The 27,336-nt window shown below is 43.3% G+C and overlaps 1 protein-coding gene across 3 annotated transcripts in view; it reads left to right on the forward strand.

Annotated features, from left to right (window-relative positions):
- The first annotated feature begins 368 nt into the window (after positions 1–368).
- TRIM67 (tripartite motif containing 67) overlaps positions 369–27,336 on the forward strand; it is a 33,946-nt gene continuing 6,978 nt past the window's right edge. The window contains exons 1-9 of one of the 3 annotated variants that reach the window (XM_062489150.1): positions 369–489; positions 568–1,304; positions 6,547–6,642; positions 10,459–10,581; positions 11,826–11,936; positions 14,129–14,288; positions 21,955–22,100; positions 24,900–25,038; positions 25,967–26,270. In XM_062489150.1, coding sequence (XP_062345134.1) covers positions 369–489; positions 568–1,304; positions 6,547–6,642; positions 10,459–10,581; positions 11,826–11,936; positions 14,129–14,288; positions 21,955–22,100; positions 24,900–25,038; positions 25,967–26,270 — 1,937 coding nt within the window. Of the gene's footprint in view, positions 1,305–6,546; positions 6,643–10,458; positions 10,582–11,825; positions 11,937–14,128; positions 14,289–21,954; positions 22,101–24,899; positions 25,039–25,966; positions 26,271–27,336 lie in introns of all 3 variants that reach the window. The other 2 variants (XM_062489148.1, XM_062489149.1) reach the window with 2 other exon arrangements.

Raw genomic sequence — 27,336 nt, forward strand, 5'->3', positions numbered from 1 at the left:
TATTTGCTGGAAAGGGGCTCTTCCCGCCCCTTCCTACTCCTGCCCTGCCTCCGCCCCCCGCCTCCCTTCCCCATATATTATTACTCTATGCCACCAACGTTAAAACAGTCCCACCGCGCTCGCTGCCCGCGCCCCGGCCGGCGGGCGGGCGGCCTTTCCCCGGCGCTGGCCCGGCCGTGCGGAGCTGTCTCTCCGCGCCGGGTGCTGAACCGCGCGGGGCGGCAGCGGCTCCCGGAGCCCTCCCGGCCTCGCCCCGGAGCCCGGAGCGGAGGGAGGCGGTGGAGGGGGCTCCGCGGGGGATGGGGGGAGCCGGCGGCGACCCCGCGCCGCCCGCCTGAGGAGCCCGCGCACAAAGCCGCGCCGCGGCCATGGAAGAGGAGCTGAAGTGCCCGGTGTGCGGCTCGCTGTTCCGGGAGCCCATCATCCTGCCCTGCTCGCACAATGTCTGCCTGCCCTGCGCCCGCACCATCGCCGTGCAGACCCCGGAGAGCGAGCAGCACCTGCCGCCCCTGCTCCACTCTCGGGGCCCCGCGCCGCCCGCCGCCGCGCCGGGAGCGGGGCCGGGAGCGGGGCCGGGAGCGGGGCCGGGAGCGGGCGCGGGCTCCGCCGCCTGCCTGGACTCGGAGAGCACGGCGGGCGGCGGCGGCGGGGACCACGCGGACAAGCTGAGCCTGCACAGCGAGACCGACAGCGGCTACGGCTCCTACACCCCCAGCCTGAAGTCCCCCAATGGCGTGCGGGTGCTGCCGCTGGTGCCCGCGCCCCCGGGGGCGGCGGCGGCTCCGCGGGGCGCCGGCCCCGCCAGCTCCTCCCTCACCTGCCCGCAGTGCCACCGGAGCGCATCCCTGGACCATCGCGGGCTCCGCGGCTTCCAGCGCAACCGGCTGCTGGAGGCCATCGTGCAGCGCTACCAGCAGGGCCGCGCCGCCGCCGCCCCCGCCGCCAAGTGCCAGCTGTGCGACCGCAGCCCGCCCGAGCCGGCCGCCGTGCTGTGCGAGCAGTGCGAGGTGCTGTACTGCGCCGCATGCCAGCTCCGCTGCCACCCGGCCCGCGGGCCCTTCGCCAAGCACCGCCTGGCCCCGCCGCCCGCACACCCGGGCGCCCCCGGCGGCGGCCCGGACGGCGGCGGCGGGAAGGGGGCGGGCGGCGGCCGCAAGCTGCCGACGTGCGCCGAGCACGACCTGGAGAACTACAGCATGTACTGCGTGAGCTGCCGCAGCCCCGTCTGCTACCAGTGCTTGGAGGAGGGCAAGCACAGCAAGCACGACGTGAAGGCCCTGGGAGCCATGTGGAAGCAGCACAAGGTGAGTCCCGACAGCCGACTGGGAGCTGGGGTGATGCCCGGAGCTGGGGTGATGCTGAGCACTGGGGTTTGCTCATCCCCGTGCCCCAACGGCGTGTTGCAAGTTTGTGGGATGTGAGGTTTTTCATGTCCATCATCCTCTCAGACTTTTCTCCCTTCAGAATGGCTCTCTTAGGTTTTTGGCCCTTCCTGACTTCCCACTGACCCCTCAACCTCTGCTCAGAGTTGCAAAATCCAGACTCCCTCCCATGTTGGCATCACCTTGACCAGTGAGGTTCAACCAGGTCTCAGGCAGATAGCTGGAATTAGCAAGTCCATCTCACTAAATTGTTTGACTTCCGTAGGATTCTTGGCCATCCTGTCCTCAGCCTTCTCAAGTTCTCACAATGGCAACGGCTACCTGTGAAGAGACAGGGTTGTTCTTCTTTCCTTTCACCACCTCCCTTTCATCCAGGACTCAGTGCAAGCTGCCACAACCTTATGTCAATGAAGGAGAGTGGCCCACAGCCACCCAAATGTTTTAGACAAGAAATCATGGTACAGATGATCATGGACACTGGGTGTTCTCCTGGGCTGTAAAAAGGTCTTCTCCCAGTCCGTTCCCAAAGAAAGCAGGAGTAATGGCTGGACGGACTTTCATGACACAAAGATAAATAAGGAATTGTAGGTGGGGACTAGAGACAAGTAAAGCTTTTCCTGATTCACATATCGTCACTGTCTGATTCATGCTTCCCTGCAAGTGATGCTCCCTATCCCTCCCTGATATCAGTCATTCACTTGTCTACACAGGGGTTTACTGAAGTCTGGTAGAGCTGGTGGGTCACTTGGTCATGCTTTCCTTGCTAAAAATAAGGCTTTGCAATCTTTGAATAAAGAGCAAGATGTGGCCTTAGAAGTTGAAAATGTGTATAAAGTTAGTTCTTTCTTGCTGAGGATGATGGACCCTGGAAAAAATGATTAGTTAGTATTATATGAATGTACAGAGGGGACTTCAATACCTGACAGCTAAGGACAATCCTTTGGAACTTCCTGCTGTCATGGGGATAAAGGATTTCTCCCAAAGCTATGCAAAGAGCACTTGACCAGCTCTGCTGGCTGCAGGATTCCCTTCCTTTTACTCTCTACTTGCAGTTAGGAGTAAAGAAAGCACAGAGAGATCCTTTCAGACAGAGCACCGAATGTCAAAATCAGGACTGGTGTCATCACCCCTTGGCCATGGAGTGGCTGAGCACAAGATAGGCTGAGGTATTTGGCAAGGCAAAAAATTGACTTTCTATTTTAAGATCCAAAGAAGATGCCCCTTGGGGTCATGTACATTGTTTATCCATGCAAGAAGAAAGACAAACTTCTTCTGGAGGTGTTTCAGTTTGGATGTTCTGCCAGCAGCTCAGCCATCATTACTCCCTAACACGACATGTGTTTGTGCAGAGGAGTTCTCTTGGTCCAGAAGCAGCAGATTAAACATTTGCAGCTGCTGCTCATATCCCAGTGTCAGAATCCACTTCTGAACAAATTGTTTTGATGAGCAAGGTCTGAGTTCACAGTTCAAACATGGCTGATGTTTTGGAGAGCATGAGAGACCAGCTTGTGATGTATTACGGTCTACCTTGAGTTAAAACTGTTTGATCCCTTTTGGAACATTGCAGCCCAGTGTAATCAAAGTTCAGAATCAGTAATTTTCTCTCTTTCCTTCTGTCAAATATTGAAAAACCCTTTTGGCTAGTATTTTTACTGCATTTTTTTTTCTGTGACTGAGGTACCACAGAATATGATTTTTCTCTTGATTTGCATCTTCAATCAATGTCAAAATTCTAGCAAAAAAGAAACCCTCAAAATTAAGTAATCTGGGGACTCTGAAATTATGCTCTTGTGAATATTATATTTTCCAGAAAAATGTGCTTTGCACAAAATAAATATAATGGAACTGTATAGCCAGGCAGCCTAAATCATCAGCTCACATTCATTCAGATAAATTGTTTTGGAATTGGATACTTCTGCTTAGAAATAGTTTTCTGATACAGCAATTTCTACAAGTTTATTACCTACAGTTACTTTGGCCAAACCATAAATTACTTTTATTGACTGGTATGCCAAAACCATAATGTAATTTAAGGTTCATGTGTTCTCTCCAGATGCTCCAGGCATTCTTGCTAGAGGCAGCTGAAAGGTTTGTTCCTAGACCAAGAGGCCTGCCTTGTGTTAGTCCTTTGTTTGGCTCCTCCTTTGTCTGGGCCTTACACAGTGATCTAGTGGCAAATTATGGAGGGTAGACCATGCTGCAGACCATGCAAAGAAATGTGCACTTACCCTCAGCTGTATTGCTGATAGTAAAGCTGCTGTGGACTGGTTGGCCCCTGTGGTGCAGGTTCCCCATTGCACTGCTGTGTGTAACTTCTCCTAAAGAAAGTAAAGTAAAACTGGTGAAAAATAACAAGGCTCCAATGGCACAAATCTGTGAAAATGCCCTGGTTTAGCTGGACTTCATTATATTCACTTGCCTAAAAAGTGCATCTGGACCAGCAGTTCAAGGTTATTAAGAAAAACCCTTAGTCTTGTTTTGAAGTTTAATCTTTCACATCTTCTTAGCAAGTACAGTGGTACTGCAATCACATTTAGATAGGACTTCAGAGCTATGGATATGAGGAATGATGGTGGACACATTGCAGCTCTGCCCGTTCTACAGGGTTAAATATACGTATGTACCAAAATGATAAAAACACCCACAGCTGGATAGGTCTGTGAAGGGCAGGCAGGCAGGGAGTTGCAGGCAAGTGTAGGAGTCCACATTCCTGCTTTTATTTCCTGACCTAAAGACTTGTGTTCCCAAAAATATGTGGGGTTTATGAGAATTCAACACCAGGACAAGCTTATCTAATCAATAGCCAATCTGCTGCTAAAGAGAGATGGAGGGAAGGCATGCTAAATGAGCATGAACTGTTTGGCTGAAAAAGGACATGACCATTATCTGGTTCATTTTCTGAAATCAGAGGTCTTACCTGCCCATCTGGGTTTAATTCCTTACCCTTGTGATCTCTGTGTTCCTGTAATTGATGGAAATAGAAACTTGGTATCCATCTCCAGCCCTCGCTTTATTGGTTTCAAGACCAGGTACTAAAATTAGGATAACACCAGGTGGAATACCGTTTGTCAGGAGTTGTTAATTGTCCCAGTCAGCGGAGCTTGTTACATCTTAGTTTGGCTTACAATAAATATTTCTGTGGTATGGGAGATTGTTCTGGATGTACAGGGCATTTTTAATGGCTTGGTTGGGTTACTGAGGGCTTAGTCATGTAGCTCCACTTGATTTTAATGAGAAGTGCATGACTAAATTCCTCTGACTTGCAAGGTATCTTTTACAAATGCTTGGAAAAACAAAACTATTATCTCTAAGTGGGTTTCACAAATGGAAATCTGGTCTTCTACACAGCTTCGTGCTGCAGTCGAGTTAATGCAACCACAGGTTTTAATGAACAGATCGATTTGCTTATGAGCTCTTTAGACAGTAGCATGGGTGAGATTTTGTTGCAGCTCTCTATGATGGGAGTGTGCCAGGAGCCAGGAGTGACTGTGCCAATTGCCATTGGTGTATGTGCTGCTTACAATTCACCTGTGGTGGTTTTCTACAGCTGCTGTGATGCCCACATACTGCTTTTGTCTCCCCTGATCTGGTGAAATGCACTTTGAGGTGATTTGAGAGCTGGGGCAGATGTTGGGAATGTGGAAGTTTTACTTTTGTTGGGACCAACCATTGATTTTGATTTGAAAGAAAAGAACTCTTCCCTCCTTGGGACTATTTGGTCAGGACAGTCAATAACAGAGAATATAATGCTTCTGCCACCTATTTATTTCTTGCTTACACCTTAGGTGTTTTGTCATGTGCTGCTTTCACCTTGTTCTGTGTCATCTTGACAAATCAAATGCTCAGATGTGCCCTGTGAGTGGAGCAGAAAGTGCGATCAATAAAGGTGGGCTTCAAACTTCGGCAACATGATCAGCCTGTGCAGAGCTGACCTCAAGTTCTGATTATCTGATCTGGCAGAAAAAGAGGCTCTTTCATAGACCCGGAGTTTGCTTTTGTGGGCTCCCATAGTGTTAATATCGAACATCATCATTTCAGGGTTTTGTGCATTTACAAGGGTTTGTGTAGGAAAATAGTAAAGATTCAAATATTGAGAAATAGGCCTAGTAATGTGTCTTCCCTTTAATTCTGTTACTAATTAATATTGTAAAGCTTATTCTCATTTAGAATTTAGCACTAATGTGCTTTCCTGCCTCTTGTTCCCCAGTCTTACATACATCCAGGGCTGCTCCATCCCAGGTACATAACCTCGCAGTGACATCAGCCAGATCTTTGAGTATGCTAAGTGAATACTGTTGGGACTCATAGACTTACAGGGATCCATCCATCTGGACTTGCAAATCCTGCACAAATTTGGGCTTGACTGGGAGAATCAGTCTCACAGTCACGGTTCTCCAGCTCAGGGCACTGGGACCCCCAGAATTCATCACTGGGTCTGCCAGGGACAAAACCACTGTTTTCATCCTGTCCTCGAAGTTTATAGACAAGCCTCTGGTTCAGCTTAGAGGTCTCAGCTGTTAGCTGAAGAAAAGGAAGGTTAGGCCTAGAGTGTGGACTTTAAAAAGACATATTCTCTGTGCCTTACCGGTCAAAAGTTAGAGGAAAAGTTTTTTCCAACTTTTGCAGAAACATTCACCTGTTTGTTGAGTTGGAGCATGGGAAACTGGAGCCCCAAAGGGACATTAGTATGAAGTCTGAGAAGGCAGGTTTGTCTTTAAAAGTCCTACTGTATCTCAGGTTTGGTAGGATCTACCACACTGATAAAGATTTCCGACTTGGATGAAAAGGAAGTGTCATTTTGGAAAGCACTTGGGGATTTTTCAGCATGACAGATGCTACTGTGTAAGTGTAAGACTACTACCTCCTTATATGTGTGGGTAGCTGTCTTGCAAAAAGGTGTTTTGACTTACCAAGTTGCTGCAATAAAGTGGAATGTGCAGACACAATACTTGACTACCCCCACATGCATATTTCACCCTCATTAAATCTGATTACAGTAAAAATCTTAACTATTCTTTTCTAGCACAAACACTTTGTGGAATTAGGAACACATATAAGCCTTTTAGCACATTATTAATCATCGAATCCAAGGATTACTAAGAAAAACATTTGCATTTTATCACTAACTTTTTCTTTTTTCTCCTCCTTTTTTTCTCCCTTGCAGGCACAGCTGTCTCAGGCTTTAAATGGCGTTTCAGATAAAGCAAAAGAAGCTAAAGAGTTTTTGGTTCAGCTGAAAAATTTATTGCAGCAGATCCAGGTAACTGTAGAATATTATCTGTTTTGATGATACAGTAATCAATGGAACAGAGTGAATAATTTATTTGATGACTCTGTTTCCTGTGCTATTCTCATCTTTCCGAGAATCATCTGACCTTTCCTGAATGGATTTTCTAGGTAAAAATTATTCATCAAATAATGCCTGCAAGCCCCTCTTAGCTTCTAGATTGTTTGCTGTTTGTTGCAAAAAGCTGATACTCAATACTGGACATCTGAGCTGTGTTGATTAGTGTTTGATTGAATCCATTAGTCATGCTTCTGGGCTCCTCCCTGGCTACAATTGCTTGAATTTGGCATTGAGGATAAATTCTCATTTTAACACATTCAAAATTTACAGCTAGTTTTTCATCTTACATTTTCTAAAAATGCACTAATTACTGCAAAAAATCCAGTCAATCTGCCTATTGGAATACTTGTAGGAATGTCTTACACATACTCAAAAATACAGGAATATTCTACTAAAAAAAAAAAGTAACTGCTGCTAAATCAATGTGTCATTTATTGGAGCGTAAGTTATTTTCATGCCTATAATTGTCCAGATTTAATAGTCAGAAAAAGGGCTCATAATGAGTGCAGTAATTGAGGGCACAAACCCAAAATGAAACAAACCTTAATTTCAATCAAATCTAGACTCATCAGTGGTGGAGGTCAGATGATCCTCAAGGTCCTTCTCACCCTGCAGAGTGTACCTGGAAATGTGCCACTATAGTTTGAGCTGCACAGTGTCCAGGAGGGGACAATGGTTTTCTGCTGCAGCAATGCTCTACAGCGATGGGATATGCATCATCTGCTCTTCAGCAACCCACTCTGCTGCTTGCTCGTCTTTCATCAATAAGTCCTGCGCTTGTTAGTAACAGGAAACCAAAGCAGAAGTTCAAAAACTTTATAATTTATTCATTAAAGTATTCTACTTAAAACCCTAGAGAATGAATTCTTAGCACAAGAGCTGCCCAAGCTCCTGGGTTGCCTTGGGGCAGCCTAACTACCCACCCTCACAGTCTTCCATAGCCATGTGGGGAAGGGAAAACACTAAAATGAGAAACTGGTAAAATTAAAGGACATTTAACTGAAAGAAACTGGTGCAAAGGCACTGACCGGCACCTGTAATGTGCTGTATTTTGGCTATAGTGTGAGGTTTCTCTCAGCTGACTTACCCATTTAACAGTTATGTAGCTCAGCTAGTCTACTCATTTAGACTTTTTTCACTGTCCTAGGAGAAAAGACAGGCACCTCTAAAGAGCACTTATTCCTATAGGTATGAACAGCTGTTTTAGAATGGGGTAACCCATCCAAAACAGCAGTCTATCAGCAATCTTTCTTGAGTAATCTAGCACCATTACAAATGTGTTTTTCCCTCCTGAAATTTAGAAGTGGTGCATTATGACTATTTATGACTATGCTGTAAAATCCTTTACTGTGTTTCATTAAAATCACTGCCAAATTGCTCTGCATAAGGGAGCTGCTACAGTTGGATCAAAAGACCAAGCCATTTATTTGATGCTGCTCATTGCTTAAAATGCTAAAGGAGAGCTGGGAAGAGGAAATTACATCCAGCAGTCCTTTAACATTTAGCCAAGTCTGGGCACAAATGGGATCTGACCCTCGTGTGTTGAGCCAGTCTTCATCCTGAGCCTAAGCGAAACATCAAATTTCAGCAAACCAAAACAGCAGGACTAATCAGCTGCATATTGTATTCCCAAGTAAAACAAGGCTGTGGCATGGCTCCAAGATGATCACCCACACAGTTTAACCCTTAAGGAGCTCCCTGGAATGGTTTCCTCCTGTGACAAATTGCACTCTTCTCATGTGATGTTTGAGCAGCCTTTGATGACAGCACATGCCAGGGAATGCTCCTGTAGTCAGGTTTGGTACAGCCACACTCTTTGAGGCGAAAGGGTTTAGAGGTGTCATGAGCCAATCTGTGCCTTTTGACATTTGGACAAAAAACAGTTCTTGTACTGTTACTTTGTGGAGGAACAGATGTAGACTTTGTGAATATGTTTATAGCCAGACACACGTCTCAGAGCAGGTTATTTACAGTAGAAATCTTATGATGGTTGTCACACTCGCATATGGACATTTACCCCTCAGCAGAAATGTATTTTAGTAATACTTTTACACAAAGGAGCAAGCAATATGTATGTTTTATTATCCTTTCTCAATGCACAGCAGACCAGACAACTATCCACACTCTTTATCTCCTCTCTGAGTTTGCCAGAGCTAACAGGAGCTGTGCTTTTATCTTACCTAGGGCAGTTTGCAAATTCATAATCTACTTTTCCCTGCTTTGCAGATCTGTTGTTTCCCCCTCTTTTTTCCTGCCTTTCTCTTCTCTGAGGTCACTTTTATATCTCTTGGTCTTTTCTTTTCAGATCCTGCCTCTTCCTCATTTCTCCTGTTGTTTCCTTCCTTGTTGCTGTCATGATCTGATTTTCCCATTTTCCCATGTGCTCTAACAATTTCATACTTTCTCACTCGAAGGAGGCATATCATCAAACACCCCATTTGATGTGTGAGCAGAAAATGAGGGGAGAAATGATGCACTGCAGCCACAGACTGATTCAGGCTCTGTGCACAAACCTACACTTCAAGAGTAATGGGATGGAAATGGGCTTAAGGGGGAGCTGCGTGTCGTACAAGCCGAGGAGGGAGAGGTGCAAACAGGAAGAGTCTAAAACAAACCTGTGAGCAGGAACTGAGCAGTCTGGTGTCTCCCCACCACCAGCTAAACCCCTGCCCACACCTCGCTGGCACGGCTAGGGCTGCAGTGGGGGAATCGCTGGGAGCACTGGCTCTGCATTCACCAGCTGGGGAATTTTGTGCTGAAAAATTGTGAACTGAAAATTTTGTGCTGAAAATTTTGAACTCAAAATAAAGAAGACAAAGTAAATGAGTAGAAAATAAAAAAGCAAAAGAGCTAAGAACGAGTTACACTAGCCTAGCAAAACGATGCTTCTCCTTCAGTACATGTTTAATCTCACATTTAATGACTTTTTTTTTTTTTAATTGGGGTATTTGGGAGGAAAGTTGATAGCAGACCTAAACATCTCCTTGGAAGAGGAGCTTGAAAGTTTTCTCCTTCTAGTCTCATGAGCAGAGGAAGTGAGGGAGAGTCTTCCTTTGAGTGGGTACTACAGCATCAGTTCCAGGGATTTATGTAATGCTAAATTGTTCCCAGACCCTACTAAAGGCTCAGTGTTGTGCACGTCACGCTGGTTTCTGCCTAGCAAATAATTTTACCAAAATGCGAATAGAAATTTGCCTATTTTTTAAAAAAAGCTAATCAAGTACATCGCTCCACAGCCAAGTGCTAGCTATTTTAAAAAAGTACTCGCAATACACAAACCTTAGGGCTTTGTACCTCATTAATTTCCTTGTAATAAGCCAGTAGACCAGATTCTGGTCCATAATTCTGTTCTAATTGCTGTGGTACAGAGCCAGTGATTTCAAAGTTGCTACAGTGGGATAATTAAAACAGATTGGAGCAGAATCCTCTTATGTATGTATGCACTGTGTATGTTACATTTAGCATTTCCATTATGTTGTACTACATCTGTTGTCGGGAAAGTGCCAGTAAATCAAAGTTTTGAATAAGACCATTTGTGGTGTGGCATCTTACTGTTTCATTTTATAGCATGCAGCTATTACTGGTACAGCTGTAATGAAATCAGAAAGGCAACAAAAATGCGGAGGGTCTTGAAAGGAAATATTTTCTGAACAGAAAAGCAGGTATGAGCAATAGCTTAAGCTGCAAACTGTGCTTTCTTTGATGGGTATGACTCTCTCCTTGTTGTAGGAGAACGGGCTGGATTACGAAGCCTGTCTTGTGGCTCAGTGTGATGCCTTGGTTGACGCGTTAACACGGCAAAAGGCAAAACTGCTCACAAAGGTCACCAAGGAACGGGAGCACAAGCTGAAGGTGAGCACTCCTCTCATCAGCTCAGCACAACTGCTGACAGATACCTGGGGTGTTTGGCCAAGTTCCCCAACCCTTTACACCATGAAATCTCCTAGTAACCAAATCCTAAAGTCCTTTAGCATGTTCCAGTTCAGCAGTTTAATGGAACTGTGCCTACACACATTAAATGATGGACGTACTTCAGCAGTTTGTTGAATCAGGCCATCAATCTTCATTTATCTGATGCTTTGGGGCTATCTCTTGATATGTGCTTATCAGTGAAACCTGTGTGTGGTTTGGATTTTGGGACCTTCTGCCCAAGTAAACAGCTGTGATTTTGATATCTCCTCGAATCTTGAAATTCAGGTAAGCCACCTCCAGAAATACATGAGCTACTCAAAATATATTAAAGAATTTTAGTAAAAGGACATGGCAAGAAGAAATCTAAAATGGTTGAATGAAGTAGCAGTCAAGAAATATTTAAATAGACACATTTATTAAAATGCTGATCTTTACGTGATTTTGAGGAACTATAGTGCCATTCACATTAAAAGTATCTAAGACAGAAGGAAAAATTGAAGTGGATTATCTAACATATCAGTTAACAAAATCTACCTGAGATCAGCATTCTACTTATTTAACAAGAACCAGACCTTGGGACTGCTGACAGCACGACAGACCCTGCAGTTTATTGCTGTCACAAGTTATCCTACAGAACACAGTGCTATTAGACCTAGTCCACAGCCATGTGGCAGCAGAATCAAGGCCGAAATATGGGAAAACGGGATGCAGCTATTTTGTTTCTTAATTCTAGCAATGTGTTCTCAAGCAGAGCAGGTTCAATAATAAATTGTGAAGAACATGTTAGGGTATGATCTGTGAGAAACCACTCCAGCAGTTTGCCTCTAAAGTGAAGGACTTTTGAAAAGCTCCAATGTTAGTGAAAGTGTGACTGGAAATGTGAACACTGCAAATGCAGAGACATTTTCTGTGCCCTCTTTGCCCCAAGCAAGCCTAATCTTTGAGCAATTAATCTGCTCTGAAAATTGAGATTCCCTGTGCAAAACATTTTGCCAAGCTAATTATCAGTATTTACTATACAGAGCGAGTGAGTGAAGCTGATGGAGATACAGCAATGGCCATATGGCTGCTAAATTAAGCATAGATTTAACACACTCTCCCATTCCTCATCTCTTCTGAAAGAATTTTATACAGTTCATTGCAGGCTGAGGCAGTCATAGAACTGTACTGATGTTTGTTTTCAGGTTGTTTGGGACCAGATAAATCACTGTACACTGAAGCTACGCCAGTCAACAGGACTTATGGAATACTGCCTAGAAGTTATCAAGGAAAATGATCCCTCTGGGTTTTTACAGGTATTTTTCTTCCTAATGTTCTGGGAATAAAAAAAAAAAAAAAAAAAGAGAATACATTTAAGCTAAGTCTAAAAATGTGTGGCTTTTTTGATTAGCCCCTTTCACCTAAAAGGCAGGTTCACCTTAACTCCTGTAAATACTGTCTAAATACTCAGAGAGCCTGGTGACTGCACGAGTGTCCCAGCAAAGAGGGAATTTTAACATCTTAACAAAGAGGACTTTAACATTTGCCCGAGGTGAGGAGTTAGTGGTCACACCACTCCCTTAACTCCTGATGTCTTTCATCTTACCAGCCCTTCCTTCTGGGCTGAGAGAAAGATGCTATGCTGTTAATGATAGCTTTTTTGCAGAGTAATATTTTATTCTCATCTGAAAAACCCCACACAGGGCCCCACAGAGCTCTCTGATTAATTTGGAGAGGTCAGTGACTCAGCAGAGTAGTACTTCTCCCCCTTGTGCTTCTCCCCTTTGCTTTCCCATGCAAAAGAATCCTTTCAACACCTGCCCTATAAGGAGATCTAGTCTGAAGGAGCTTGCATGTAGCTTTGCTTCACTGAGATTATTGCATCAAGACCTGTGTCAGCTCTAGGTACCTTTTCTTTGCAAAATATGGCCTAGCCAGTAATTGCTTTAATTTGCAGGATATTAAACAGTGTGCAAACATTGAATGTATCTGTTGATGAAACAAAGCGTAACAGTGTCATTTTCCCATAAATTATTTTGCTTAATTTATTCTAATACATTTATTAATTATTTTATTTTGCCCTAGTAGTTTTGTTGCCTTATTTATTGCCTAAAAAGAAAGGTACATCAAACAAAATGACCTGCACACATGAATGCATAAGTGTCAGGGGTCTATCAGCGCATCACTGGAAAACAGGATGAGAATTAGCCAGGCTAAACCTATTAGCACTCCAGACTGATTGTCACTGTCATGACTGGTCTCAAGCAAGAGAGGGGAATGTGTGGAGTAGATTAATCTCAAGATTACACAGATTTTAACAGGCCGTTGGTTGGATGTTACAGGACAAACAAAACCTTTAGGTCTTACCTACATGCTATCTAGATATAAGCTTTACTTTCTTTCCAGATTGCTTTCTCTGTAACTTTAGTGGTTTCAGTTTTTGCAGCCCCCCCTTTATAAAAAAAAACAAACAAACCCAAACAATTTTTGTTTTTACTTTTTCCTGGTTTATCTAATGATGCTTTCAAGACAGCCAGCAGACACTCAGGCACTGCATTACTTTGAGCAACTACTCCTACAGCCAGGATATTGAGACATGGCCAAGGGATCCAGCATCCCAGTAAGTGACTCTGAGGTTGCAGGAGGCTGTGGGATGCTCCTCCACCTACTGACTGATTAGGAGCTGTTGATGCAGGGGCTCAGACAAGAGTGTCCTCAGTAAAAGTAATGAGGAAAAGTGTCCGAATTCCTGCAACAAAGGAAAACTCTCTCTGTTGTACCCAGAAAAGAATTCTATTCCCTGTGACTTACAGGAAGTTCATTGTCAGGGACTCCAGATATCCAAATGGCAGTTTCACTGAACTCAAGGACAGTTGAGTTCATTGATTTTGACAGAGACAGGATTTAACTTCCAAAAGCATCTGTTGTGGTCATTTTTGTTTGACTTTTGGTCTGATTGTCTGTGGGCTGAGTTAGAGCAAAGCTTTAAAAATTAAATTCAGTTTTGATGTAATGGTAGAAAATCCATCATATATGTGAAAATCTATCCGACAATTTTTCACCCTCACTGTGAGTAATATACACCTTCCTTACCATTTTATTTTTTAAATGCTTTAGCTTTCATCCACTGAATCATCTCTGCTGAACGGGGAGACTCAAACATTTAAGCCTTTCTTTGTGCAACTTCTTTTTATACAGGAGAGCAAAAGTAGACCACGAAGATCAGAGAACAGAGTACAGAATTATATGTGGCATTCAAAGGCATGAAACACAACACAGTCTTAACAGGCTTTGTAAATGCAGTTTTACTTTCCTAGCCTGAGATTTATTTTAAAAAGACAAGATGAAAGGATGCAACATAAATGGACCTCGCCCCAAAACAACCAGATCCCATCTCATCTGTTTAGCTGTCTTAATCCTATTTCCTTTGTGCTGTATCTCACAGACATCTTGTCATTTTTAATGTGTGTATCTGCCATTTCATAATAAACCTGATACTCTCTTTCAGATTTCGGATGCTTTAATCAAGCGTGTTCAGGTATCTCAGGAACAGTGGGTCAAGGGAGCCTTGGAGCCAAAAGTATCTGCTGAGTTTGACTTGACTCTGGATAGTGAACCTTTACTGCAGTCAATTCACCAGCTGGATTTTATTCAGATGAAATGTAGGGGTGAGCTTTTATGATTTTCTTTTTTCTGTTTTTCATGCATACATTGAAAGAGTGCTGGGAGGTGTGAGGACACCGAAGGAGGAAAGAGGAATGACTTGAATTTGCTGGACAATCTTTAAAGGTTTTCAGGCAAATTCAGGTTACTGGGTGCTTCCTGGAAACATGTGCTCCCCTCACATATATAATCTTTAAGTGCATCTGGCATTTCTATCTGAGCTGAACAAGCTCAGATAGAAATAGCAGATGCACTTAAAGATTGTGAAGGTAAATTCTTCAGAGTAGGGCTTTGAAGATAATTAAGTCATGAGCTGTATGAAGAAGCTGTATGAAAACATGAGCTTCATGTCATTTTGCAGCGTTCCTAAGTTTGACACGGTTAATTCAAGATACCAATTACCCCTATCTTGTCAGAAACAGCTGAAATAGAAAAATTATATTACACACACACATACACACACACACACACACACACACACACACACACAAACACACACTTGAATAGGGGGGGAAAAAACCAGCCTTTGACTTTTGACTTGTATGTGGACTGTGCTGTAAAACATGCCCATCTTAATAAACAAATCACGAGGAAGAGATTCACAAGGGGTACGTACCTCCATGGCTGTACCACACAAGGGGAAAGTTGCTCCATGGCTATACCATTCCATGATTCCAGGTATCTGGATAATTCTGATGGGCAATCTAAAAGGAGCTGAAGTTAAAAAATGTGTCTAAAAGAAGAAGATGATGAACAGGATATGCCACTGACATAAAAAAAAAGAAAAAAGAAAAAGAAAAAAAGTGAAAAGTAACATCATGAGCTTGTAATGGGGCTAATTTATACAGAGCAGGATGAGAACTGCATCAGAATTAGATAGATCTGTAGAACAGTTGGGTTTGAAAGCCATTGTGGTCCTTGTGAATGATGTCATTAGCTTCTCCCAGTGGTGATTAAGCCTTAATTATACATGTGGGTGACAAGACAGAGGCTGCCAGAAGTCAGTGAATGAGTTAAGGATATTTGTGTAGTGATGTCAAATGTGGTTGTTTTTTTGTTTTAAGCAAGCATAAAGAATTTTGTTCAGCTTATGTATTCTCTCTGGGCCTAATTCTTCATCTAAGACACCCAAGATGAAGTAATTAGGTTGGATAATTTGGCAGATCTGTGGAGAAAAAATGTACAAACAGTTAAAGGCCAGAGTCTGCTCACCAAGAATGCTTTGCATCTTGGCATAAACAGACTGTGTTAAAGTTATTCTGTAAACATCTGTGAACTGCTCCTTTGAAATGTTGTCAGACAGGCAAGTGGAGTCAAGAGAGAAGGAATGTCACCAATAAAACTCTCAATGCTGTCTGCACTTGTCTTTTTAAAATCAATTTATATTTAATGCTAGCCATATTTATTGTGAAATATATTTAAAATTGAATTAATTTAATTGATTGTGAAATATACTTAAATCTCCCACCACTCTCCTTTACAAACATATAAAAATTTAGTTAAATTAGTCACATAGATTGCTAATTAACCACAGGTTACCTGAGGTGAGAGCAACTTAGGTATTTGGCTTATGGACATTCACCTGGCTTTAAGCTTGGAGACTTATAAAACTTTAATTGAGCCAGATCCACTTGTGCTTTATGAAAGATAGTGTTATCTGCTGTGTTCTCACTTATCATAAGATGGCAGGGAAGCTCTAGTACTGAGTTAGACTCAGTCTGAGAAGCAGAGAAGACAGGAAAATTTGCAGCCCAAACCTGTGCAGAGCTTCTAAACACCCTTGGGCTTTGCTCCCCAGAGGCAGGGTTAGCCCTCAGAAAGGGCTTTTGCTTGAGCTGTCTTGGTCTTGACCAGGGATTATCTGTTGCATGTCCCATCAGGTTGGTCAGCACAACCAGTGTGACCGTGCACACACCACACAAAGAATAGTGGAAAGAATGTTAACCTGGCCACCATTCCTTAAGGTGCATCAGGGATGGCATTATTACCCTTCACACCCCTGTGTGCCCAAGCAGAACAAGCCACTGACCAGTTCCAAGCTTGTATTCACAGGCATTGGGGATTGTTTAGTATATAGACATAGGCATTTATATTTGTTCATTTATGACAGCAAATCTATTTCCATCTGAACTTCTCAGTCTGACACTTTGGCCTTTTTTTTCCCTGAAGTTTTACTTCTATGACCTCAACCAACTCTGCATTATTTTTGAATCATAAAATGATCTGGGTTGGAAGGAAGCCTTAGGGATCATCTATTCCCAGCCCCCTGGATAGGGACGCCTTTCACTAGACCAGGTCACTCAGAGTCCCATCCTGCCTGGCCTTGAATGCTTCCAGGGATGGAGCATCCACGGCTTCCCTGGACACCCTGTTCTAGTGCCTCACCACCTTCACAGTAAAGACTTTCCTCTTAATACCTAACCTAAACTGTCTCTCTTTCAGTTTGAAGCCATCCTCCTTTGTCCTATTACTACATGCCCCTGTAAAAACTCCCTCTCTAGCTCTCTGTTAGGTCCCCTTTAGGTACTGGAGGGCCACAGTCAGGTATCCCTGGAGCCTTCTCTTCTTCAGGCTGAGCAACCTCAGCTTTCTCAGCCTTCCTTCAAAGGAGATGTGCTCCAGCTCTCTGATCACCTTTGTGGCCCTCTTCTGGACCTGCTCAACATAGTCCTTCCTATGGACACTCCTTCCTATGGAGATGGACACAGTACACTGAGCCATTGACCATAGCTCTTTCAGTGCAGCCATCCAACCAATTCCTTATCAACTGAGAGGTCCATCTATTAAAATTATTGTCTTTCTGTTTTAGAGACAGGGATGTCACTGTGGGACAGTGTCAAATGCTTTGCATAACTCCAGGTAGGTGACACCAGATCCTTTTTTCTCATCCACCACTGCTATTACTCTGTCATGGAAGGCCACCAAATTTGCCAGGCATAATTTGCCCTTCTTCAGATACACTACTTGCATTTTCTCATGTAGACTGGTCTTACATCGAGAAATATAGATATCACAGAGTAATCAACTCAGCATTTCAGGAGCAAGCACCCAAACTAGCTGGGAACATCACTTTGCTGACTGTAAGGAGAAGCTGCAGTTGCATGATGATGTTTTGCTATTTATCACTATGAACACCAGAATAGATTGTCCAGACAGGTTATGGCATCTCCCTCACTGGGGATATTCAAGTACTGTAAGGAGATGATCCTGTGCCAAGGGCTCCGGGATGTCCCTGCTTGAGCAGGGATGTTGGACCAGATGAGCCCCTGTGGTTCCTTCCAGCCTGATCCATTCTGTGATTCTGTGACTTGCATATTTTTGAGCATCCACTTTCACAAAGAAAAAAACATGTATGTCTCTTCACATCTGCTCCTCTTTCTTCAACCCTATCTACACCAGCATACCAACAAGTCATCAGTCTTTCCCAAATGTTGGTGTTGAAGTGAGTGTTATTCTGTTGTTCTACTGGTTGATCTGACAAGAGCAGATGCTTTAAAGATGTCAGTAAAGGAAGTTTTGGGGAGATCCAGGAGAATAGGGCAAGCATGGTTTTTCCAACTGTAAGTTGTTTTTTTTTCCAAAAGCTTTACAATGTATTATCTGTATTACTGTTATCAGTGTTTAGTACATGACTGAATTTCTGGTTTTTTTCAACCTCTGGCCTCATTCAACCTCACTGAACTTGCATGGGTCATTTAGAGTGAAAGCATGCTTGTAAGTAAACATTGATTCACTGTGTTAGACAAAGAAGAATGAAAATGAGAACAAATCACATTACATTTGCTTTGATGACATGTTCATCATGACGACATTACTGACACATACTCTATAAGCACAGATCTAAAGCTTGTCTCAAAAAATAAAGATCATAGGGTTCTTCTTCATTTTTTTTACAGAAAGAAGACATAATCTGAGAATAAATTAAATGTGCAGAGATGTGATAGGTGCAGAAGTGATGCTTAGGCAGTCATGTTGACCAAAGGGTCTCACTGAGTCCCACACTCCCTGAGCCAGCTGACCTGAGAGACACAGCTCTAGAAGTTGTTGGCATTTTGAGCTTTCCCAGATAATTTTCTCTGTCCATGTTTTCTTCTCTCTGTTGCATTTACTGAGTGCCTTGGCTCAAAATTCCTGTCCTCTGATGCCTGGCTTAATGTGTACTTCACAAATTCTCAGTTAAAGCTATTGGCACAGGCAAATGCATGTTCTGGGTTTGTTTTGTTCACACAGCTGTAACTGGCATGCAGTCTTGGTTGGCTGAAAAAAAAGGACTAGATAGAAAATAGGAAAATATATAGCTATTCTACTTTTCTGTACCACCTCTGAATATTCATTCATATACCCCTTTTCTTTGTCCTGAGTGACTGACTCCTTCCCTCTTCTGCAAACCATGAAGATTCCTCAGACACATCTGCCACAAATAACTTCTTCTCCAGGCATGAGCTGTACAGCCCTGATAATTAAAGGATAACTGTTTAATCTTAAGATTTACTTCTGGTTCTTTCTGCTCCATGTCATGGACTCGGCTCCATGGTCTCTCCTTCTCTCAACACTGTTGTAAGGCACTTGCTACAGCAGTGGCTCAGGCCATTCCAGGACTGTGCTGAAGTTTTGGAGGAGGTCAAAGTTTTCATGTTTCTGGGGGTCCCATTCTTTCAGTGCATTTAGTCCATCGAAAACTAGTCTGGGAAGGTGAATGACATCATTGCATCACTTGCTTGTCAAGAGGACAAAGGACAACATCTTAGAGCAGCCCTACTGTACCCTGTGAGGGGACTACCCTGACCAGCCATGAGATGCATTAAGCAATGTATTTTGGGAACTGATCACTTGACAAGAGACATCAGTTAATGTCACATTTCTTATTGAAGTGACCTGTGTGAAGCACTTTTAAAATAACAGGACATAATTCAGATTCATTAATAAGTCCCACTGTGCCAATACAGTATCATTTCTCCCTTTATATTTTTAATTTTTTCCTTCAAAAAATCCCCTGAGAAATTTAAATTGGTCAAGAAGTGGGACAGAACTGTAATTTAACATCTTGAGGTTTTTTCCTGGCACTTAGCCTATATTTTTCTTTTAGTCCTATTCCATTGCTTGTTGCTGTGAAGTATAGACTAGTGTCCTGATTATTCAACTCACTTTGCACCTTCCTGTGATTTTTACAAGTGTTTGTCTTTTCTCCTCCCATAGGGAAATTGAGATCAAGGCAAATCTCTGCCCATCCACATCCAGTGGAGGAAGCAGAAGGGCAGGCACAGAGAACATCATGCAGCAAAGCTGCACAGCTGCTTGGCAGGAGTTTCTTTCCTCTCCTTCAGGAGAGTTGTGCAGTTCAGACCACAGGCTGGCTCAAAGAGAGCAGGAGGCTGATATAGATTACTCATAAAGCCTTGAATATCCAGCAACACATGAAAGAAGCCAAGGCACTTCCCCATAATATGTGAGACTCTCACACATTGGGCCAAAATTTACACTTCCACTGGCAAGTGGGAACAGCAGCACTCTACTGGATGAAAACATGTCTTATTCCTATACAGCATTCCTGTTTACATAAACAAAAGGAAATCGTAAAACACATACCCTCCCCCAAAAATTCTGCTTTTTTTTTCACCATTGTGCATTATATGAACTGTTCCTGAAAGCCTCCTATCAGTGCTCCTAGTAGTTAGGAGTTTTTTTCAAAGGTTGAAAAGGTTAGTGGTTTATTCAGAGGTGATAAAGTCATTGTCTACTTTATATCTTTTAGAATTCAGGAATCTGGTTTTCATCCAGTCTTGCCAGTAGGAGTCTCAGAAATGGGGAGGACCAGACAAATGCCCTCTGAGAGAGCTAACCAGCTAGACAAAGTGGCAGGAGTGTGGATGGCTGATAGAGCCCTATCTTCTCCCAGGCTTATCAGTCACCAGGAATACATAGGCTAACAAACACAGACAAAACTGTAAACTTAAAATCATTCACCTAAAAAAATCCCATTTCCCCTGAATTCCTCATTTTCAGATTTTTGACTCTTGTTACATTTCTGTGGCTTCTCCAGACACAGTGTCTCCTAGAGAAAAGTCTGAACTTTCCATGTGAAAAAACAAGCAGGATTTTATTTATGACGCCCTCTGAATCATCCTTAAATATCAAAGAATAGGAACAAGGCTTCCTTTTCACAGAAAAACATTCAAGAGCTAATTTATAAAGCTCTTTTGTTTCATTCTTCTGGGCTACCAACCATCTGCGTTCACCGTGGTGATGGATAATGCCAGCGGAAAGCCATGGTAGCTTCTGCACTGTTTATCACAAGTGTGATGTTGACTTTCGTGTCACTTCCAAAGTGGGGATGAAGCCTCAGTCCTTTCACACAGTAGTATCCATTTTCCCACAGTCTGCTTGGTACACAGAACATGAACAGTCCTCTTTTATCCAGAAACATAAAATAGGACGAAAGGAACAGCTCAAGGGCTTAGCTCTCACACAGACAGAAGGAAGAAAATAAACTGGAGGGTCAAAGCAGAGTAGATAAAAGAAAAGCAAACTGATATTGTTAAGCCAATGAATTCTCAGAGCACTCAGTTTCTTCTAAGACGTGACTGAGCTTGGCAGAAATGATGTTGAGATATCGAATAGTGGAATTTAGGCTTGGGCAGAAGACCAGGCAGGCTCTGTGCATCACTGGCATCCTACTTTACCTGTATGGTTTCAGCAGTGCATAAGACGCATATCCAGAAGACTAAATTTTTATTTTATAATTGCCAGGAAAGAGTGAACTGTGAGAGTTTAGTTGCGTTTAGGAGAGGTTGGATAGAGGTCTCTTTCCCACAGAAACACAGCTGAATGTTTTACTCAGTTTCTTTTTATTTTTAAGATGCTGGTCTGGTAAGCAGTCTCTTGGTGTTTCTTCTGAGCAAGTCACTGAAAAAGCATGTTAGTAGAAAACTTTGCATTTGTAATTTCAAGAGGAGTCTCCTGTGATGCAGAAGTTCCTTTTGCTACCTGAACCACGGGATTTAGATAAAGTTTGCAAACAGAACAATTTGCTTCAACAGTTCATTTTAAGTATGGTTGCCATAAAGATAACATATCCAAGGTGTTTTTGATGAAAAATTAGGGGGAGGCAGAGGGTGGTAAATGACATTTTTAAATCCCCCCACAACTGTAGTGAAGAATTGTTTTCCTGTTGCTAGTGGAGTTCAGGGTGTCTCTCAGCTGTGCTGGGAGGACTGGCTGCTCTGCTTGTTAACAACCCAATTCTTTGTTAATGTGCTGGGTTCCCTGGCAGCATTGCATCTGCCATGCCACCCTATGGCCTGAGACACCCCCTGCCTCTCCTTTTGGGGACAATGGATGCTCTGGTGTGAAAAAAGAACTTGTCCAGACAGTGACTTCTGGGAAGGAAACCACACATGGATTCCCTGGACTCTGGTCCTTATGAGACATGACAATCAAGTCCAGATATGTTTCTGTTTACATATTTCAGTGAAATGATTTGTCTAACTGGGCAACAACATTTTGTTGTGTAATTTTGCTGCCTTTTGTTTCAAGGAAGAGAATGGAGTCCCTTCCTAACAAACACTGTCTCCCCTGCAAGGGGAAGGAGGTGATGAGTTGCCATACTGCTCAGGGAACAGACCAAGGGGGTAGGGCAGAGTTACACTAACCTGTACCCAGTTCCTGTTTCAGTGCCACCTGTCCCATTACTGCAGCTGGAGAAGTGTTGCACCAGGAACAACAGTGTGACATTGGCCTGGAGGATGCCACCTTTGAGCCACAACCCAGTGGAGGGTTATATCTTGGAACTTGATGATGGAGATGGTGGCCAATTCCGAGTGAGAATTTCATTCAGCATTTATTTGTGTTTCTTTGTGTGTGAGTTTCCTCCAGATACAGATTTGTTTCTGCCCAAAGGTGGGGAGAGGGGTAGGGAAGATGTGGGTTGTCAAAACATCCCTAATTCCATTGTGTTGGTGGATAAAGCAGTGCAGATGCTGTTTAATAGAAGGACCACTGGCTTAGGTAGGAAGTTTGTTTGAGGTTATTCTCAGGGCTCTTGCAAAGAGGACCTTGAGGTATCCCCAGTGTGTTCCAGAGTAGAAAATCCCATAGGAAGTGGTTCATTGCACAAACCAGAAATTTCTATGAATCCCCTACTCTCATCTGTCCACAGCACCCTGTTTCAGCAGCTGACATTCTTGGTCCTGAAATGCAACTCAGTCTTCCTGATTTTCTGAGTAAAAATATGATCCTGCATTAAAAATACAGGATTTCTATATCTTTCCCCTGGGACTGGATGAGACCAGGCTGGTGGAAGCTTTTTCCACTGTCACACTGTGATGGAATTGATAAGTATAGAAAGACTTCCCAAGTGCTGTCCCTCCAAATCCTCTGGGTGATGCCACAACGTGATGCTCCTGGTTGCAGATGCAGGGCTCCCATACTTTTTTGACACATCCTGATAGAGAAGCAATTCAATCAGCTTTTTTCCAGCCATGTCCTCCTAGAAGCTGTGGCCCTTCTGCCTCAGGCAAGCTTCATGCTCCTGTTGCTCACAATCAGGCTGGCCCAGTGCTTTCCCTAGGGTCTGGTGCCTCGAAAGCATCTGGAGATCATTGGGGAGTACAGCTGCTCTCTTCACAAAGAGGGACTTTTGCCAAAAACCTGTGATGGCATTTCTTCGGGACCCGCAAACTGTCTCCTCCCTGGAAACTTAAAGATTTCTCAAGCTGAAAATGTCTTGGCATGGATCCACCTAAGGAACTGCCTAACCACTACACCGTAGCCAGCAAAGGTACCTGGTTTGAACACCCCGCATTAGGAGAGGCAGCAATATTGGCCGGGCGTTTTGAAGAGGGCATTGTGGGTTTTGGAAGGTCTCCTCAGTTCCTTGGTCCAAGTAACATTTAAAAGGGATTTGAAAAGCCTGGTTTCCACTACTGAAAGTGTGAAAAGGTACTTTTATGAATGGCTGCTGAGAGCTGCCAATATAGTCAATGTTAGTAGGTAAGAGGGTTATCAGTGTGTGATGAATGAAGAGTTAGAATAAGGTGTTAGAATTCCAGTATCTTTTATCCATTTATCCAGGACAAACCTTTTAAAGGGGTATTCATGTCTTGTGAATAACAAGATTTCAGGCTGGTGTGTATCCAAGTTCATTTGTGTGGGTGAGTTGTGTTACTGCCAAAGGTTTTAGGACGGCCAACTATGCCAAGTTAAGATTTTGGACTGAAAAAGATACAGAACCATCTCTATGCTTAAAAATGTGAGGTGATAACTTCTAAGGGGAATGGTCTTCTTGCTGTGGTAGAAACACCCTCAGTTTTACTCCTTAGAAGAGAAAAGGCAGGCTTCTCAGCGATGCTGTTTCAATAAGGTTTTGCCAACCTTTTAAATGGAGAATTCTATATCTGCAAGCAAAGACATAGAACTGCATTTTATCAGTATTTGATGGGTGGATTTAAAGAACATCTTTCTTGAAGCAGAGAGCATCAACCTGCATAAACCAAAGCAGTGAACAGTGGTAAAAATGGAGTAGAAAATGTGAGAGTTGTTCAACAAATAAAAATTTTTTTCATGGTCAGCATATTTTATGACATTGGGGTAAACTAAGTCATTCTATCAAAACTCTTCTTTGTCTCCATGAACAATCACCAGCTAACTCAGGACCCAAGAGATTTTGTTGTTTTTAGCAGCTACCATAGTAGCAAAGAAGAAAAACACATGTCCTACTGTAAACTTAAGGAATTCCTTTCTTATTCATCACATCCCTTTGGGTTTATATGAAAGAGTCTTAATCATCAGAACTATTCCTAGGCATTACTTAAGTCTTAACTGAACTAGGATCTGAGTGGTTTGCTTTGTGACAGGTTTAAGCACTTTGGTGCCTTTGCTACCATAGACCTACAGATTTCACAGATTCAGAGAAATCAGAGTTGGAAAGGAATTATCTTTCAACCTGCTGCCAAGACAGGATTTTCTAGGCTTCTTTCAGTTCATCACAGCCTGCACAGTCTGATTGTCTTCACGGGTCTGCCTAGATGTTCCTCCCTCTGAAATATTTCACACTACAGAAGTACTTGCTGTATGATAAATATTTGAGGACTTTTTGGATGTCTCTGTTTCTAGCTACTGTTTCATCATGTGATACATATAATCCAAATTATTAGGAGATAATTTTCTTCTGGATCTGCATTTTCAGGTTTCAAAATTATATTTTAACCTAGGCATGACATAATCTTTCCAACAGAACAAAACTGCACCTTTTTTTTTTATTATTCTTGTATGCCCCCTTTTTTTGTCTTACATAAAATAGTGGTCGCAGTGTGGCAGATACTGGGACTACTTTCCAAATAGTGGTTTGGAGTAGATATTTAGGATAAGAGGAGCATGAAGATCTTTTTGTGTTGCCCTTTATTGCTTTATGCTTCCAGCTTCATCTTCACCTTAGTTTATCCAGTGCTAACCATCCTTGATGTCTCCCATGCTGTGGCTGTATTATAACAGAATAACTCATACATCCTGGGAAACAAAGAGAAGCTGTTCACTTCTGGCTTTTATTTAGAAGTCTTAACCATGTTAAACCATACCCATCATTCTCTCTCTCTCTCTTTTTCTCTTTTTGGAATGTTTAGGAGGTATATGTTGGCAAGGAGACTCTCTGCACCATCGACGGCCTTCATTTCAACAGCACTTACAATGCCAGAGTCAAAGCTTTCAACTCCTCGGGCATTGGTCCTTACAGCAAGACAGTCATTTTACAGACATCGGATGGTGAGCTGGGGGTTTGCCACTTCTAAAGGAAAACCTGCAGGTCTCAGTGGCAGGGCACTTCCCTCCCTTTACACCCATTAATGGATTTGACACCTACTGGCATTTTCCATTATCAGGCTTCAAGCTGTGTGATTTTAGTTGGCTGTATAAGTCTAGGATCTAACTATGATACTTCCTTTAATGTACAGAAACAGTTAGGCAGCTCATGGGATATTTTTTTGTTCTGCTCTGTGTCCCTTTCTCCATATATTTTCGGGATTTACCTTTTTCTTCACTACTGCTTCAATTTCCCTGCAAGGTTTAATAACACAGAGATGGGAATTCATGCTTGTTTCTCTGTAATTATACTTGACATCCATACGGACATTACAGGAAGTTCATCTTCATTAATGATATTGTAATGAATCGAGAAGCTCATGCTATAGTCACTTCTACTTTTATGCTGCGTTGACAAAAATAGGCCAGTATAAAATATTTATACTTTAAGAGCTTTTGGGGCTTTTTTTGGTCTTTTATTTTAAAAAAAACCCTTTACTTTGATAAACTAATGAAGTCAATCCTAACCAGCATGGACACAGCTAATCTCCATTTCCATTAAAGGTGATCCTGAACCAATTCACCTACACGAGCAGTTTCCATGTCATGGAGAAGCCTTTGTCTCCTCTTCCACTACTCTTAGTAGCTAAATTTCAGGAGAACAAGCGCAAATAACATAAAGTACTTCTGAGCTGAAGAACAGCAGGGTACCAGCTCCGATTAATCTTGTGTAGCTGCTTACAGTAACAAGGAAACACGATCTTTATTACCTCAGAGTGCAGTGTGGTCTTTACAAGGGGAGAATTTTATCCTTCTTACTGAAGTAAAGCAGACAACACTTTGACACAGCCCCTCCTGATGAAATCCTGCCTTTGCTTTTCCCCTTCCCCAGTGGCATGGTTCACCTTTGACCCCTCCTCAGCTCACAGAGACATAGTGCTGTCAAATGACAACCAGACTGCCACCTGCAACAGCTACGATGACCGGGTGGTCCTGGGCACCGCAGCCTTCTCCAAGGGCGTGCATTACTGGGAACTGCACGTGGACCGCTACGACAACCACCCGGACCCAGCCTTTGGCATTGCCAGGATTAACGTGGTCAAGGACATGATGCTGGGCAAGGATGACAAGGCGTGGGCCATGTATGTGGACAACAACCGCAGCTGGTTCATGCACTGCAATTCCCACACCAATCGGTGAGCGCTGCCTGCGGGCTCTTCTCCTCACTGACATTTTTTCTGCCCTGCATCAGAGGCAGGTGTCTCAGCAAGCCATCTAGTCTAGCTCCAGGCTAAATGTACTTATTTTATTCCTCCTTGAAAATCACTAGTGACAGTGATTGCACCTTAACAGTCTGTGTTGGTGTTTGTTATCCTCACAGTAATCAGTTTTTCCCTGAGAGCTTGCCTAAATCCCCCTGCTGTGATTTAAACCCATTATTGCGTGTCCCACCCTCATCAGCAGACAGGGCACAACACAATGAGATGCAGGACTTCTCTCATTGCTGGAGGGAGAAAGGTGGTTGGTTCTCTTCATTAGGACGAATCTTGGCTGCAGATTGTACAATAATTAGGCTGCAGGTGTTTGCTTCCAGCTCAGACAGTTATTAAGGGTTTTGCTGTAGGTCACACTGAGGCAGATCTGGATACAAGGAACTGTTTGGCAGTGAGGGCTAAGTGACAGCTTTCATTCTACTGAGCCACTGTACCGAAGAGCACCTCAGCTAGTACAGCCAACATAGACAGAGGAGGATTTCAGAACACCCCCAAGCCACTGTTACCAAACCTCTCTCTCCTACCACTCGGAGGCTGTGTGTTCTCAAAGTAACTGAGCAGTGGAGAGACATGTCCTAGCTGCAGGTACCTCCAGGGATGGATCACACAGAGAGAATGACTGTCAGCACAGATCCTGTGTTGTGCTGACACGGTTGCATGACTTTCAGTGCTCAGGGTAGTTACCTCTGCCTAGTGCTGCCTTCTGTTTCATTGAAGGGGTGCCAGGCTGTGCAGGGGACACATGGTTAACTTTGCTTGAAGGTATCAGAGCAGACCTGCACTGCTCTCTTTCTGTGTCCCATGAGAGGGTCAGCCTTAGCTGAAGGTCAGTTGGGTACTGAGACCCTTGAGAAGATCTCCTCTGAAAAGAATCCCAAGTCCCTTGCTTATTTTGTAAAATGGTGTGTTTATATACCTATCCTATAACAATGGGAGATTGATGTACAAGTAAAGTGACTGACTAAGGATATGTAGCAGGTCTGTGGCA

The sequence above is a fragment of the Cinclus cinclus genome, chromosome 3, assembly GCF_963662255.1.
Source record: "Cinclus cinclus chromosome 3, bCinCin1.1, whole genome shotgun sequence".
NCBI lineage: Eukaryota > Metazoa > Chordata > Aves > Passeriformes > Cinclidae > Cinclus > Cinclus cinclus.